General features: G+C 39.5%; 1 protein-coding gene across 5 annotated transcripts in view; it reads right to left on the bottom strand.

Moving 5' to 3' along the window:
• The window catches only part of ZFX (zinc finger protein X-linked), a 55,564-nt gene that overhangs the window by 16,693 nt on the left and 21,267 nt on the right, over positions 1 to 17,604 (bottom strand). For 3 of the 5 annotated variants that reach the window (XM_043570993.1, XM_043570992.1, XM_043570996.1), the window contains exons 2-3: positions 15,118 to 15,206; positions 11,660 to 12,229 (exon numbers count right to left, since the gene is read on the bottom strand). In XM_043570993.1, the coding sequence (XP_043426928.1) occupies positions 11,660 to 12,229; positions 15,118 to 15,178 (631 nt within the window). In that variant the 5' untranslated portion in view covers positions 15,179 to 15,206. The other 2 variants (XM_043570995.1, XM_043570994.1) reach the window with 2 other exon arrangements.

Here is a 17,604-nt window from a genome sequence, read left to right as displayed (position 1 = left end):
GCCACCAACGGGAGACAATGTGTGGACGACAATGACCAGAGTTACTGACAGGCAGGCTCCATGCTGGGTGCCTGGTACATGGGATCTCTGATCAGCCACAGGTCAGGTAGCAGGACTGCCATCTTACAAATAAAAAAAACCAAGGCCAAAGAGAAGTCCGTAATTTGCTCAAATTCCTACAGCTAGCGAGCAGCAGGGCTGGCGTCCGTATGGAAGGATGGCTGGCTCTAAGCTGCAGGCACTGATTCCACTGCTTCTGAAGCACCGAAGAGCCTCAAACGAAAGGCACGTTCTCTCTCTCCCTCTCTCCGCCTCTCCCTCTTCCCTCCCCAACCCCCATCATCCCACAAAGTAACCACAGATCTGTTCAAAGGGCAAGCTATTGGACAATTTTGTCTAGGCTGCAAGCAGATAAACAATAAATAGGAGTCAGGAGGCCAATCTGAAGCTCCAATTGCTTCTAAGGCTTTCAAGATACAGACTTTTCACCCAATGTGATTTTTGGTGGGGAGAGGGGAAGACAATATATTTGCCTTACTTGAGGGCTTTACAACTGATACAAATCTGACATCCAGACTGAACAATAAACTGAAAACTCTTTAATGCCTTAATTTTGGTGATTTCTAAGTAAGTTTCAGAGTACCCACAGTAAAGACTATAGTTTTAGATGGATTAATAGCAATCTTTTTTAAATTTTATCAAAACAAGCTTAAAGCTTATTCAATATATCTTCTTTATTTTTTTTAAGAAACATTTTTTTTTAATTTTTTTTTAACGTTTATTTATTTTTGAGACAGAGAGAGACAGAGCATGAACAGGGGAGGGTCAGAGAGAGGGAGACACAGAATCTGAAACAGGCTCCAGGCTCTGAGCTGTCAGCACAGAGCCCGACGCGGGGCTCGAACTCACGGCCCGTGAGATCACGACCTGAGCCGAAGTCGGCCGCTTAACCGACTGAGCCACCCAGGCGCCCCTCAATATGTCTTCTTCAAATAAAAGTTTTCTCACATTTCAGAAACATTCCCAGGAAGGTATGTATTTTTAAAATTCTAAAATTTTATTCTGTGGCTTACCAAATGGTTTGAGAAACAAAAAAATGACAGAGTGCATATATAAAAATAATGGTAAGATACATAAACATCCAACCATCAGCCCACAGAACAAAGGAATAAACGACTATTTTACCGTCTCCTATGCTAATAGCCCTGAGAATCAGTAAATAAACCATCAGATGGCACTAATTCTCAGAGTTTGTGCCTTAAACACGGAAGTTTGGATTTATTTCTTCATTCATTCCCGGAATCACTTTTTACTGGAAGTCTACCACGACCAAAAGTTGTACTTAAGTAGGAGCTAACATCAGACCAACTGGTCAGAACACCTAAACTAGGAGGCCAGGGGCACCAAGGGGACATCGATATGTAGCAGCCGGACAGATCTCCAACATGTCCACACATGCTCCTCCTCTGGTAATTGTTTTGCCATCTGCCTAGCTGCACAAGCCAGAAACCAGAGAGGGAGCTTCGAACACTCCCTCTTCCTCAAGCCTTAAATTTAATCCAAATTCTACTCCCTAAATATGTCATGAACCAGTCTGCCAAAATCTACTGAGAGAACCTTATTTCAAAGTATTGTCACTGGTTTCTTACCTCAACTACTATAATCTCCCGTGGTGCAGTTTTTGTTTCTGATTTTACTCCTGTCTGCTTGCTCTCAACAATGCCAAGAGGATGATCTTTCTAAACAATCCACCTAACCACATTGTTATTAATCTGCTTACAACCTTTTAACAGCTCCCCATATCAAAAAGGTAAAGTAGGCTTCTTAGTGCATTCAAAGGCCTTTATTCTGGGCCCTGCCTATTTGCCAATCTTATTTCTCACCATTTCCTACATTCTCTTTGCCAAAGTTGTCATTTGTACTCCAAAGAGTCTCTGAACATTCCAAGATCTTTCACATCTCCTTGCCTTTAAATATGTCCTCCCTCCTCTGTGACATCCCTCCCTCCTTAGTCACCCGTTCATCCTTCAAACTGAGTTCACCTCAAATTATTTTTTAAAGATGTGATCATGACATTGTTTCATTTGCTTAAAAAACCCTTGTCTTTCAGATACATATACTGAAATACCTATGAATGGAATGGCGTGTGGAATTTGCTTCAGAACAAGATGGGAGGGAAGGAAATGCATAGGATTGGAGATGAAATATGTTGACTATGTCTTCAACCAAGCTTTCACAGAACTTTGGTTATACACCATTATTATGGTTTATTATTATAAATAATGCTTTCATAGGGATGCCTGGGTGGCTCAGTGGGTTGAGCGGCTGACTTCAGCTCAGGTCATGATCTCGTGGTTCATGGGTTAGAGCCCCACATCAGGCTCTGTGCTGACAGCTCAGGGCCTGGAGCCTGCTTTGAATTCTGTGTCTTCCTCTCTCTCTGCCACCACCCCCCCCCCGCCCCCGCCCCTAGCACTCTAACATGAATAAACGTTTAAAAAAATAAACAATGCTTTCATAGCATGTAGCTCACTCATCTACCAAAAATTCCCCCACTATCTTCTTCCCTTAGTGCTTCCAAAATATTTTGTACATTCAGTTGTGCATCTTTTCACAATCAACAGTAATGATCTGTTTCTGTTTGTCTTCCCTCCAGGACTGGACTCTGAATAGCCAGAGGCTTTCACTGCTTATCTCTTAACAGCTACCAAGGTTCCTAGCTTATCGTGGCTGGTCAATAAATGTTTTTGAATGAATGAAGGCACAAGGAAAGTAAACATGGACAAGAGTAAAAATAATAGCTTATGTATTATGTATGATTCCTTTTCCTCATTTAAACAAAGTTGAAAGAAAAATAACATTTAGGTAGAAAACCAATGGAAGAGAGTTTGGAGGCTGTCTGCATGGTTTCTGCCATGAGTTAACTAAGAAACTGAGCCCCCTTGGGGCTCCTGAGTGGCTCAGTTGGTTGAGCGTCCAACTTCGGCTCAGGTCATGATCTCGCGGTTTGTGGGTTCGAGCCTCACGTTGGGCTCTGTGCTGACGGCTCAGAGCCTGGAGCTTGCTTCAGATTCTGTGTCTCCCTCTCTCCCTGCCCCTGCCCCCCACTCACACTCTCTCTCTCCTTCAAAAATAAACAAACATTTAAAAACAATTTTTAATACAAAAAAAAAGAAACTGAGCCTCCTAAATTATTGCTGAAATTGGGTATTCAATAATAAATTTTAACACTCACTGAATTCTGTTTGCCTCTTCCATCCACCAGTAAGCACTATTTAAGCCAAACGCTACTGCTCTGTAGTAATAGCTTTATATACAGACATATATAAATACACACACATACAAACATGAAGGAAGGCAATATGAGAGTGAAGGGCAGATAGACACTTTGAATAAAACACACTTGATTTCAAATCCTCCACCTAATGCCAGCTGGATGTGTAACTTTGGTCAAGTTACTGGAACTGTTCCTATTACCCAATCTGTAAAAAACAGTGATAACACCAACATTATAAGGCTGTGTAAAGAAAATAATATATACTAAGTACTGACACACAGATACTATCTATTGAAGGTTTACTATCACCTATTTTTATTGTTACCAACTTGTTAACAAATCTCCAACTAAATAATCTCTCTTGAACTAAAAAAGCTTAAATTAAAAAATATTTTTTTAAGTTGTCCAAATTGGCTTCATAACAATCAAACCACAAATACAGTCATAAATATTTTCCCCCTGAAAAGTGAGCTTTATTAACAACAAACCTCACCAAACGAACTTAATTCCATCTTGTGACGGAAATGCAAATTGACTCCAGGGTCATTAGAAAATAGGTCTGATGGGCTTGAAAGCATTTTGCACATATTAGCACCTGAGCTCTTTCCTTGCAATACTAATCCAAATGCACATCATTACACATATGCCACCAGACCAAAAGAGTTTAATAAGCATTAGTTAAGAACTAACCAATCTAATGACGTATTAACATTCAGCGTTTATACAAGCAGTTGCATATTGTAGAAAATAGTATTCTGAATACAACTTTATCTTAGTGAAAACATCTTTGGCCTTGAGAACATAAAAACAACTAAACTGGAGAGAACACAGCTATATATATATATTACTACTCCATACTCATTGTCATAAAATACTTTTATTAAAGTTATGGTCTGCACAAAGTAAAATTTCCAATTTTATAATCAACATGTTAAAAACGAAGACATACTTTCATGTAACCAAACTAGTTTAAAGGGTTCTAGGCTTAAATTATTTGCTCGAGTTTTCTTAGTTTAGCTATTTTTAAACTGCTTAAAATAACTGAAAGCATGCATTTTATTAAAATGTATACGAGAAAAGAAGCATCATATAGGTTTATGTTAGAAAATAAACTCTCTGGCCAACCGTCCAGTTTTTGGCAGGAAGGATCCCATGCTCCAGAGGCGTATTAGTTGTTTCCTTTGAAGTTACTATAAAAGACAGACAGACCCAAGTACCCTTGTTTTCCAAAGGAACACATAATGTCGCCATCACTTATTAATTTTGTTACACCTTTTATGACCGAATTAAGCATTTTTGCCTGAGCTTTAAAATTTAGACATTAATATTTAGGGTAGTAAATTGTGCAAATTCACTACCCACTCTGACAACATGGAACTAACATAAGGGTAAACATACAGATCAAGGAAACAGAATTAAGAGTCCAAAAATTAATCCCTCACATTTACAATTATTTTTCAGTAAGAGGGCCGGAAACATTCCATGGGGAAAGAACGGTCTTTTCAGCAAATGGTGCTGGGACAACTGAATATCCATATGCCAAAGAATGAAGTTAGCTCCTTATCTACCTCACACCATCAACCAAAATAAACTCAAAATGGACCTAAGGCCTAAAGATAAGAACCAAAGCTATAAAACTTTCTTAAAAGGAGACACAGGTGTAAATCTTCATAACCTTGGATTAGGCAACAGTTTCTTAAATATGACACCAAAAGCTTAAGCAACAAATAATATATATAATCAGACTTCATCAAAATTTAAGACTTTTGTTCATCCAAGGACACTATCGAGAAAGTGGAGGCTATTGGCAGAATGGGAGAAAACATTTGTAAATGATAGATCTTATAAGAGATTTGTATCTAGAATATATAAAGAATTCTTTCAACTCAATAGTAAAAAGGCAACTCAATTTAAAAATGGGCAAGGCATCAGGGCACCTGGGTGGCTCCGTTAAGTGTCTGACTTCAGCTCAGGTCATGATCTCACGGTTCCTGAGTTCGGGCTCTGCGTCAGGCTCTGTGCTGATAGCTCGGGGCCTGGAGCCTGCTTCAGATTCTGTGTCTCCATCTCTCTGCCCCTCCCTGGCTCACGCTCTCTCTCTCTCAAAAATAAACATTAAAAAACATTTTTTTTTTAAAATGGGCAAGGTAGACATTTCTCCAAAGAACACGTACAAATGGCTAATAAGACCATGAAAAACCGCTCAACATCATTAGCCATCAGGGAAATGTAAATCAAAACTACAACAGGATATTGCTTCACATCCACAATGATGGCTATGATTTAAAAAAAAAAAAAAAAAAAGACACTATTAACAAGTGCTACAAAGGGTGTGGAGACACTGGAACCCGTATACACTGCTGGTGGAAAAAAAAAGTGCAGCCACTTTGGAAAACAGTCTGGCAGTTCCCTAAAAGGTTAAACCTAAGAGTTACCATACGATCCAGGAATTCCACTCATACACACACACACACACACACACACACACACACACACCCAAGAGAAATGAAAACATATGTCCACAAAAGTTTGCATGCAAATGTTAATATTACAGATAAAACAGCTGAAAAAGTAGAAACTTAGAAATGGACTAAAACTTACACCCAGACAATGGAGTATTCTTCAGTTATAAGAAGGAATGAAGCACTGACACGTGCCACAACATGAACGTTGGAAACATTATGCTAAGTGAAAGAAACCAGTCTCAAAGACGATGCATTATAGGATTCCATTTACATGAAATATCCATAATGTGCAAAGCTATACAGGCAGAAAGGAGATGAGGGGTTGCATAGATTTGGGAGAGACAGGGAGAAAGGGTTGATGGGAATGATAGCTAAAGGGTATGGAGTTTCTCCTTGGGTAACAAAATTTTTTTTTAATTAGATGATGGCTGCACAAGTTAGTGAATACACTAACAACCACTGAAGTGCACTTTAAATGGGTGAAACTGTATGACATGTGTTACATGATGTTATATGTGTTAAAGCCGTTACCAAACAAAGTTTATTTTAACACATATGTTGAATCTAGGATTAGAAAGGAATACCTAGCTCCTGGTCATCTTCTACCTAACTGTTCTAATTAAAAGACATGGGATATGTCAACAAGACCTAAAGAATGACTTCTTGTTGATCACGTTAATGTAAGAGGCACCCAGAGAATATTTTGCTTCCTGCAGCTGTTGTAAGGCAGTGCCTGACTCATGATCACCAGATCTCCAGCTTTCCCTATTGTACAAACTGATGTTTAACAAAATAGCATCTTGACTATGCAGCTGCAAAGTGAAACTCTGGGAGGCTGAAGACCACTGCAAAGAAATAAGGGATGTCTGGCAGCTGTCTTGGATTAAAGGAGAACTGAAAACCAATTTGGTTAACAAGTCGATGACTCAACATTCCATCTCTCAGAGACCCAGAAAACTCAGTACCACCATATCTAACCTAACCAGAACCAAGTAAGAACCACTAGCTTTCGGGAGGGAAGAAATATTATTAACACCTTAGATATGGCATGGTACCCACAGACTTTCAGCTATAGTCTTTATATATTCAACAAATATTTATTTCATACCTATCTGCGTTGGGTTTAATGGAGAAGATACATAAATGGCCAAGATGCAGTGGATAGTTATTGTACTCAGGAAACAGATCATCAAATTTAAAAGCCATCTTAACATCTAGACTGCAAAGACGAGATAAAGAGGTCATCCTGGCCTCAAAGGCAGCTCTACAGTGACAAAGGACATTTATGTCTATATACGCTATTATGACAATGTAAATAATGAGAATTGCTACTTCATCATTTTATTTTTTATTTATTTGTTTTATTTATTTTGAGACAGAGAACGAGCACACAAGCAGGGGAGGGGCAGAGAGAGAGAGAGAGGGAGAGTGAGAATCCCAAGCAGGCCCCACAGTCATTGCAGAGCCTGACGCGAGGCTCAATTCCACGAACAATGAGATCATGACTTTAGCCGAAATCAACAGACGCTTAACCGACTGAGCCACCCAGGTGTCCCCATCATCATTTTAAATGAGACCTTCAGAGCCAAGAAATCTGCCAAGATGGAAACTAAAGACTTTATAAAGCTGTTTATTAAGCTCTTAGATCCAATGACTTACTGGAATTTTTGAAGAGTATTTAGTTTCTGGTCATGTTCTTTGACCCATAAAGTGATGAATAAATATCACAGCGATTCACAGATACTACCATCTCTCACTATGTTATGAAAAGCATTAAAGTGGACTGCTAAAAATGGCATCTGTGCATTCTCTATCATGGAGAAAATCAGGCCATAGTTCCTCTATACGCTTACCACAAAGCTCTTGTCAATCGTAAACTTCTGCAATCAATTTAGGTTTTAAGAGAAAACGCAGCACTGGGAGGCAGAAACAAGAGAAATGCTAATTAATTCTAAAGCATCCAAATGGTTTGATTCTGAAGCCAATAGTAAATTACATTTTTAACATGACCACACTTTGAAGGGAAAAGAGACGATGGTGTGGAAGGGAGGAAAAATGAGTCAAGAAGTGCCTGCGTAATAGAGAAGACAAAAGACACAAGCAAACACAAAAACAAAGACGTCACCATCTCTAAATCCAATTTAAAAGCAATCAAACCATTTCATTATAGTAAAATAAGGAGATTAGGTAACGTGTGTGTGTTCTTTGTATTCTTTGAGCTTGGATGTGACATTCTATTTTAAAAGGAAAACAATAAATTATCACTATGTTCTTAAAATACATATTTATATACATATATAAAATATACAAAAATACACAACAATAGCAGTTTGTGTCCATCCTTAAGAAAGCCAGGGCCTAAAAGAAAGAGAACTGTAAGGTTTTTAATGAAAATTTTACAAGTCTGGACTCCGTAATACAATGTAAGAATCTAGTATACTATGTCAATCATTACTAAAGCAACTCCTGTTTTTTTGTTTGGTTTCGTGTTATGACATTCTTGGAGGGATGAACTTCCTAGAAGAGCAATAAAGGCAAGAGACAGTGATAGAATGCAGCTAAAGGTCATACCAACACTATGCATTTCACTCCTGAGAAAACGAGTTTAAGTGCAAAGAGAAGTCAAGGAGAAAACCAAGAGGGCTTTTCTCCTGAATCTTTCATCTGGTCCTCTTCCCCTCGTCAAGCACGATGAACCCAACTCCTTACTTTCTCCAGCCTTGCCTCCGGGTTGCCTGGTCTTGCAGAAGAAAATCTGGCAGTGATATTTAAAAATGGCATTTTCATCCTAAATGCTGCATCTTACATACAAACTTCAGACTCCCAACCTCAGCGGGCCCCTCAAGGCAGTGAGGCAATCTATCCTTTGAGTTCTTAAGCTTCCCGCCCTGGTCCCTCCCTGTAAGACTAAGGTTTTTCAACCCTTCGTCTCTCTTCTTCAGCTTTCCACCCAACCTCTGCAGGTCCTTCCGTATCAGCAGGTAAATTTGCTACACACAAAGAAAATAGCTCCCAACATTCGTTTTTTTTAAACATGCTATTTATTTAAAGGTTTTATTTTTAAGTAATCTCTACACCCAACGTAGGGCTTGAACTCACAACCCGAAGATCAAGAGTAGCAAGCTCCACCAACTGAGCCAGTCAGGTGCTCTGCTCCCAACATTCTAAAGCTTCTTTTACTGCCTCTGTCTCAGAGAAGGGGCCTCACCGAACAGCCCTCCACTGCTGCCCTGGACCTCATTCCCTTCCCCTTCTCTGGAACTGCTCCATCTGGTAGCCCTTCCCTTATCTTGAGTCTCTATGTCCAACGGTTTGTGTCCTGCACCTGTAAGCCTATAAATATATGCTCAACACGCTTTCACCATCCAGCCAAACATCAAAAGCTGTACTCCTGCCTCTTTTGTCCATTCACCGACCAAAATGGCCATTTATAGAAACTGCTTCACCTACTTCACTTCCACCAACTTCTCAATCCATTACAGCTCATCTCTTCCATCTCTACACCACTGGCCCATGCTTTATTGAAACTACTGTAATTAAGATACCAATGAATCTCCAAACTTCTCAATGAAACAGCTCCTCTCTCTCTTCTCAGCGACTGACACTTCCAGGAATTCTTTTCATCTTTAACAGTGTTAAAAACACTCTCTAAAGATTTTCCTCCTCCTTTTCTTCCCAAAACCTCCGGATTTTCATGGCCTCTTCTCTATCTACTTCCTAAATACCCAAAGGATCCATATTTGACACTCTTATTCTACAAGCACTCTCTGAGGAGGGCGCCTGGGTGGCTGAGTCAGTTGGATGTCTGACTCTTGATTTTGGTTCTGGTCATGATCTCGCAGTTTGTGGGATCGAGCCCCACATCGGGCTGTGCACTGATAGTGCAGGGCCTGCTTGGATCTCTCCCTCCTCTATCTCTGCCCCTCCCCTGCACATGCGCACACGCACTCTCTCTCAAAATAAACGTAAAAAAAAAAAAAAAGCACTCTGTGAGGAACCACCACCCATTTCCACATATATCTATATGCCGTTGTCCCAAATATCTTCCTGTAGCCACAAACTCTCTCAAAAGCACCAAGTTCGTATCATCAACTGCCTAGGAGAAACATCCACCAGACTGTCCCCAGCAAGCAACTCAAACTTCTAACAGGTCCTAAATCATGATCTTCCCACCAAATCTCCTCCTGCTTTCAGGTAATAGTATGACCAGCCACCCAATTCCCCAAGGTAGAAACCTTAGGGTCGTCCATAAATTCTCTTCCTCCCTCAGATCCTCACCCCTATTCCATCACCGAACTTCTCTCGCTTCATTTACTTCCTAAACTCTCTTGAATCCAGTTCCCTCTTTCTGTCCCCATTCCTACGAAGGTACTTAGGATCTTCTTATCTCATAAACGCACCATTTCAACTACTCTCTACCGCTAGTCTCTCCCTCACCATATTCTTATTCTGTATAACTACCAAAATTATCTTGCTGAAATAAATTCAAACTTCAAACAGGCCACCATATTTTTCCCTGTCAGACTGGCAAAAACTAAAACAGAAAATAATACCCTGTGCTGGTCATTTGTTTAGGGAAATGGACATTCTCATAAACTTGGTGGGGGAGTTATTATTAGGCAAAATATTGAGATACTATCACCAGACTTATAAATGTGTATACCCTTTGATCTCGCAATTCTATTTCTAGAAATTTGTTCTATCAAATTAACCAGAAAGTATACAAAGATATGTCTCCCTCCCACTCATGCCCTTCTTCACCTGGTAAAACTAGAGCTCATCCACGAGTTCAAAGGTCAGCAACTCCCTCTTGTGTCCACAGCAACTTAGTCACACCTCTGCATCACAGTGCAACCTATCTTTCTCTCCTGTAGTAAACTGTAAGCTAAGAACAATGGTTTTCGGTGTTTCTTTATCACCTATCCATATCTGCACTACTTACAACCACGTCTAACACACGGTAAGGGGCCCCAATGCACATGTGTTGAATGAAGGCATTTTCTTCCTCTTCACACAAAGAAGTCGGATTTCCAAAATCTGGAACTTTTAAAAGGTATGTCCTAAAATGCTGGTGGACTCCAATATATGCTTACATTAAATTCCTGTATTATAACAGGTATTCAAGCAAAGCAAATAGTCTTGTGAATTTATATAAGCAAATAGTCTGTGAGTCTTTTTTTGTTTGAAGTTTAGTTCCTAAAGGCATGAGTATCCCCATACTGGGTCAGAACTGTGGTCTGTCCAACTGAGGATTTTCTCTCTGAAAATGGTACCAAGAAATATGTTGTAAGACATAGCTATCCTTCCCGACGTTAGGTTAAAAATGTACAACTGTGTTCTAAAATACCTGACTTTTCTTCAATAACCTACCATGAGTCCATCATACTTGAAATCATGTTTTGGAATCATTTAATGTTTCGATACTACACCAGAGCTCTCTTCCATGCTAGCTGTTATATAAATAGCATTTTACATGTAAGTAGAGTAAGTACATAAGTAGCACTCTACATCCAAATACAAGAATGTAAGGAGTTTGGTTACGCATGTTTTTCCAAGTTGAACTCCTTTTAAAAAGTTTCAAGAGGATTCCTAATCCTAATAAAGGCTTCTAACAGCCTAATCCCATCCTTCATGATTTCAGAAAGTTCAGTTCTACTCCTTTCCATCCTTGTCTTTCTAGACTGAAGAAATCTCATCTTTCTATTGTGTCCTTACAGAGAAACGACTCTTTACTCTGCACTATTTCACTTCTCTTCATTTGGAGTTATGTTACAGGATCTAAACTGAAACAACAATGTAGTTAGGTCTATGAGATTTACTTCAATTTTACAGAAGTCAAGAGAATTTCACCCCTGATGTAAATTAGGAAAGACAGCCTTCAAAATACCTTTGACAATCACTGTACCCCAAGACTTACAGGAAATCATAAGGTAGTCCTCACAGTTGCTTTTGTCATCATCTTGCTGGTCCACAGGGATCCCATTGGCATCTATGACTGCTTCAGAGCCACAATCTGCTACCAGTACTTCTTCTGAAACGACATCCGTTGTCAGAGGATCGGTGACAATTTCTGCTTCTACTACACTGTCATGAACGACATGTTCAACATGTCCAACATCAGACACATGTATGGATTCACTCGTCAAGACATGTTCTGGCATAGACATTGAGGCTGAAGTAATGTCGGAAGCCAAAACATCATCTGGGACCGTGCAATGTGCTAAAGAAACTTCTTCGGTTACATCTGAGTCCAGCACCTGCTCTGGAATGATGACCGTTTCAGATACATCTGCTTCTTCCATGATATCGGGGCAGTGAACATCTTCTATAACAACATCCTCAATAACATCTTGGATAACAACAGAGTCTGGGTCATCAGGAACAAAGTTATGCACAGTTATGTCTGAATCCACAACATCTGAAACAAAAACAGTCTCTTGTACTTCCACAACAATTTGATCACCATCCATGTGTGTAGCATCAGCTCCTTAAAAAAAAAAAAAAATTAAAACCACAAATTTCAGGTAGGTGTGCAAGTCTACCTCAAATAATGTAAATGTTATTCGATTTCTAGCAGTAAAACAGACTAGTTCCACAGTTTTCTCAAACATTAATGTAGATTAAAGAAGAGGGAATCTATTTTTGAATCATATCAGAACAGAAATTTTTAATACATGAACTTTTATTCTCATCCCAAATCAAGTTAAGATAAGGAAATACAGAAAAACTAAGCAACCGAGCCAGTCACACACAAAAAAAATTCGTGAAAGTCAAATTCTAGGCTCACTAAAGTTAAGCTCATATACACAGGTACTTAAGGGAAGATTATAAAACCAAGTGATGTAACTTCTGGTGGCAAATACACCATTTTCCTTGATTATATGAGTTTTTCATTTCTTTTTCCTTCTTGCTCTCTTTCTCCTCAATATTTTTTCTTCTTTCCATCTCTCACAAGTATTTTTTAATCCATTTTTTCCCCTTTCTCCCCCTCTGTTCTGGAATAATATCTCACCGATAACCTCTATTTATGACTATGGAAATTTAGAAATTATCCTCTGAATCTAGGATATAAAAGGATTGGGGCATAAATGAAAAAGACGGCTAGAAGGCCACAGTTAAGAAGAAAAGACAACTGGTTAAGGAATCTCTGTGGACAGATGAAATGCACACAAGCGCAGGTGCTCTGGAGTGATGGAGGCCAAGGTCGACTGGAGTGGTGCCTGCCCCCACTTCACCAGGGTATTCCAGCTCTATCCAGCCTCCTCCCGTCCCCCTCGCCCCATACCCTAACTCCCCAGGAAGCTCCTCAGAATATAAGAAACCTTACTCTGCAGTTAAGGAATGAAGGTAGAAGGTTGAATCAATTGAAGCCCAGTGAGGTTAAATGACTTCACCAAGATCACACCGTTTGCACAGATTATGGTGCTCAATAAATATTACTCTGAATGAATGCCACAAATGGGAATCAAAAACAGATATCCTTGCCAGAAACTAACGTAAGATAAAAGAAAACAAATCCAGTATCTTGGATCCTAGTGTAGGGAAAAGCAAAGTTTTATCAAAGTCTTACCTAAAACACCATTCTGTCGACTAGTGCTTCTGGATGGGACTCAGACCAGGCTGAGACCAAGCAGCTGTCTAATTCAATGACTGTGTGTCACTGGCCAGGCCCTCAAAGACACATGGCTTTGTTCAACCAACACAAATGACCGGCCAGGGCCAAAAATACCATTAAAAATGTAAGAAATCTTAAAGCCAGTTAATATCCATTTTAATCACATCTAAAAATAATAAAACAAATATGTCTGCTTTAATTTCTATAGCACTTCTACAAAATGTTCCATACTCATTTGTTTCCCATATTTTCAATATTAGCACCAGCAACAGATCACTGTAACCTCCATTTTGCAGACATGAGGATGAAAGCATTTAGTGGCAAGAAGACTGGTTACAAAATCTAAATCAGAGAACAGAGTTTGGACACTGATTTGTTTTGTGACCTTGGGCAAGTCATTTAACCTCTGACTTTTGGTTTCCTCATCAATAAAATGAGGACAGTAGTATCTGGCATGCATACCTCACAGGACTGTTGTGATGATCAAATGGGAATGTATGGGAAGTGTTCTGAAAAACTGTAATGAGAGGTTTCATTATTATTAGGACATGAAAACGGAGGCCCTGACTGATTAAGTGACTTGCTCAAAGGTAAACAAACACCCTAAGTGTTACCAACCAGGGCTAAAATGGAACAGCCCTTCAATCCACCACTTAGCCCATGACCCAGGCTTGTCTGTAGCAAGATTAAGCCAGTAGAGAGTGTACATTTTTCTCCAAAGAGCCTCGTCTCTCTTTAAAGCACATTAATTATACTTCATGTTCTAATGAAGAATTATACCTCTGCATTGATCATTATCAAAGTGAAGTTACCAAATGTGAACTCAAAGACTATCCCAGGTTGTTAAGAGAAATACATATACCCCTGCTGGATTTAGAGACTTAAGAAAAGTTAAAGATTTAAAATCATTAATATTTAATTTCCTGATAAAGTTAATCACTATTTCTTTAACATACTGCAATACGATCATTTCAAGTCCAATGGAAAACCGGTCAACGTTTTATTTATAAGGGTAACTAGCTAGTGTGATATAAAACCATTTTACATTGTAAAACCTAGCAAAATCACGTTACAATGTTATATAGTTGGAATCATGGGTAATCTGAAACTGTGAATACATTTTTTTATAGTATTAGAACTTCATGAATTTATTATTCCTTACAGTTTGGAGCGTGAGGTAAGACTGTCTTCCTGAAGCAAAGGGCTCCTTTTGTCCCCTTTTGAGAGACAGGGTTGTAAAAGCAGGAAAGGGTCACAATGCGCAGGGCCTGAGGTTTATACGTTACCTGCTGGGTCATGAACGGAAAATGGAGAAATGACACAATCCACATGTTATCTTATGATGAGTGTTTTAACTGGTGGGCTAGACAAAAGAGACTAAGGGTAAGGAAAATAAAAGTTACCGCAAACTAAGAATGAGATGACGGAGCCTGTCCATGTGGCAGAAAGTAGAAGGAAGAGATGTAAGCAAGGGAGAAATAATAGGACTCAGTGCTGGAAATGGGCAAGAGATTAACTGAAGAGGACACTGACGTTTTGAGACCGCTGCTGTCAAAGACAAGAATAGGAGTGTTGGTTATGAAGGAACCAGGTTTTTAACGAGGGGAATAAGAATGTGCTCCCCTTAACCAACCGAGGCCAAAAAGATACAGGACAAAAAGATACGTAAGTGTGAATATCAATGTAAGAGTCTAGCAATCCGTCCACTTGATAGCCAACTCTGAATGTGGTAGTTGGAAGCGGAACAACCTGAGTTATACCTGTTGCATCAAAAAACGAGTTTGGCTCTTGTGGTTGTAATTCAAGTCCATCTTCATCCATGGCCTTTGATTCTCATCAGTCACAGCTCCTAAAGCAGAAAAAAAGGAAACCAAGCATGACTTTTTTTGTATCATGTATTAAAAATTTCACTGTGATTTATTTCTGAAGCACTCGAAATTATGTGAGAGATGAACATCTATCAAAAATGTCTCTCTCTAAAACAAAAGGGAACTAACTTAACTGCTGTCCAGTGACATATGGGCATCTATAGGACAAGGCAAGGCAGATGAACAAGGCGGCGGCGCCTAGTTTTTTTAACTGAGATACTCCTTACATACATCAAGTATATAAATCCTGATAAATTCTTACACATGCATAAACCTGTATAATCACTACACAACCCAGACCAAGATCTGGAACATTTCCAGTACCCCAACACTCTCGTCTCCTCTCAGTCCATATATACACCCCATATTCCCACAAGGGTAAAGAGGTTTATTAAAGTTCAACCAAAATACACTCTACAGCTTACTGGGGGGAAATTTCTGCACGATTTTCATACTGCTTCTCTATATTTAATGTAGTCTATCTTTCAACCAGTACATTAAACCACCGTAAATATCCAAAACATGTAACTGTAGTAATAAACAGCCTTTGGGAATTCTGCCTAACTTACATTGACCTCTCTCTTTTTTTTAAGTTTATTTATTGACTTTGCAAGACACAGAGAGAGAGACAGCATGAGGGGAGGGAGGGAAAGAGAAAGAGGGAGAGAAAGAATCCCAAGCAGCTCCACGCTATTAGCGCAGAGCCCCACTCGCGGCTTGATCTCACGAACCTCGAGATCATGACCTAAGCAGAAATCAGGACTCGGTGGCTTAACCAACTGAGCCACCCAGGCGCCCCCTACATTGACCTCCCTTAACTGACCATCCAATCTAGGTAAGTAAATTTCCACAGTGTATTTATACTCTCCTGGCCAGAGTTGACTGGCACTAGCTACAAAATGGTAAAAATAAGTTCATCTTTGAGCACCATAAAATCAAAGTCCTATCCCTGAGAATCTGAAACCATGAGCAAGGGTCAATCAGTCTTCTCCCCACTGCCATCACCCACCCTTGCTGTAACACAGGAGCTTGAGAAAGGCCATTTCCAACTACTGCTTAGACTAGTGAGATCACATTTACAAATAAAAAATAAATAGAATCCAGCGAATGCCCTGAGAAACAAAGTAGAAGGACCAGGGAGGGGAAGTTTACCCAAAGCTTTTTAGCTCCTGGTTCTAGACTTTTCCGAAGTACAGCTACAGGACCTTGTCTGCCTGGGGTTTTTGCAAGACATCCCAGTAACCTTAATGTTCCCTTTTCTACTTAAGCCCAAACCTACAACAATAAAAAACTTAACCAATTAAAGAATACGCTCTCTAGCACTAATCGCTAATCAGGGATTGTGGTTTACTCATGTTCTAAGTATTACAGAAACCTCCTCCCCCACTGATTTCCTTATCTCTCTACTTTCTCTTTCTAATCTGCCTAAATGGTACTATTAGACATCTTTCTTTTACCTTTATCATTTTTCACTGATGATGTAAGTGGTGAAAGCTTCTTACTAAAATTTCAAATAACAGAAACAAGAGCCCTTTTTCTTTTTTTTATTTAAGTGTATTTATTTTAGTAATCTGTACACCCAACGTGGGGCTCAAACTCATGACCCCAAGATCAAGAGTCGCATGCTCTTCCAACGGAGCCAGCCAGATGCTCCAAGAGTCATTTTTCTAAAGCATCAGCTAGATGACATCATTCCTTGGTTCAAAAATGTTTAATGGCTCCCTGCTGCTTCCAAATAAAGTTCACACTCTTGCCATCTTCTAAATTCCATACCTAAACAATCTTTCCCTCATTCTGTCCCCTACCTTCCCTTCAAGTACCTCGCATGCATGCACACACACACACACTTCAGCCAAACAAAAATGTCCAGTGTCCTCATAAGACCCCAACTCTACACTGAGCTCAGGGTTTCTTCTACCTAGAACACCTTTCCCCCAAATCCTTTCCCCCACAAAAAAAGAAAAAGCTGAGGGGCACCTGGGTGGGTTAAGCGTCCAGCTTCAGCTCAGGTCATGATCGCATGGTTGGTGGGTTCGAGCCCCGCATCTGGCTCCATGCTGACAGCTCAGAGCCTGGAGCCTGCCATGGATTCTGGGTCTCCCCCTCTCTCTGCCCCTCCCTCACTCGCACTCAGTCTTTCTCTGCCTCTTGAAAATAAACACTAAAAAAAGTTTTTTTTTTTAAAAGAAAAAGCTGAAAATAATCTTTCCCTCCTCTGAATTTCTCCGGCACTTTTACCATTTTTCTCTGAGTTTACCTGTTTGCCATAAATAACTATTTACTTATATAGATCTTATTTTCAGACGCTAAACTTACATATAAATATTTCTTATTTATATACCCATTAGAAACTCAAATAACATTAATGTAATAAATTAA

This window comes from Prionailurus bengalensis, chromosome X (genome assembly GCF_016509475.1).
Source record: "Prionailurus bengalensis isolate Pbe53 chromosome X, Fcat_Pben_1.1_paternal_pri, whole genome shotgun sequence".
Taxonomy (NCBI): Eukaryota; Metazoa; Chordata; class Mammalia; order Carnivora; family Felidae; genus Prionailurus; species Prionailurus bengalensis.
The sequence above is the reverse complement of the archived record's forward strand: the minus strand, read 5'-3'. Positions and strand labels throughout refer to the sequence as shown.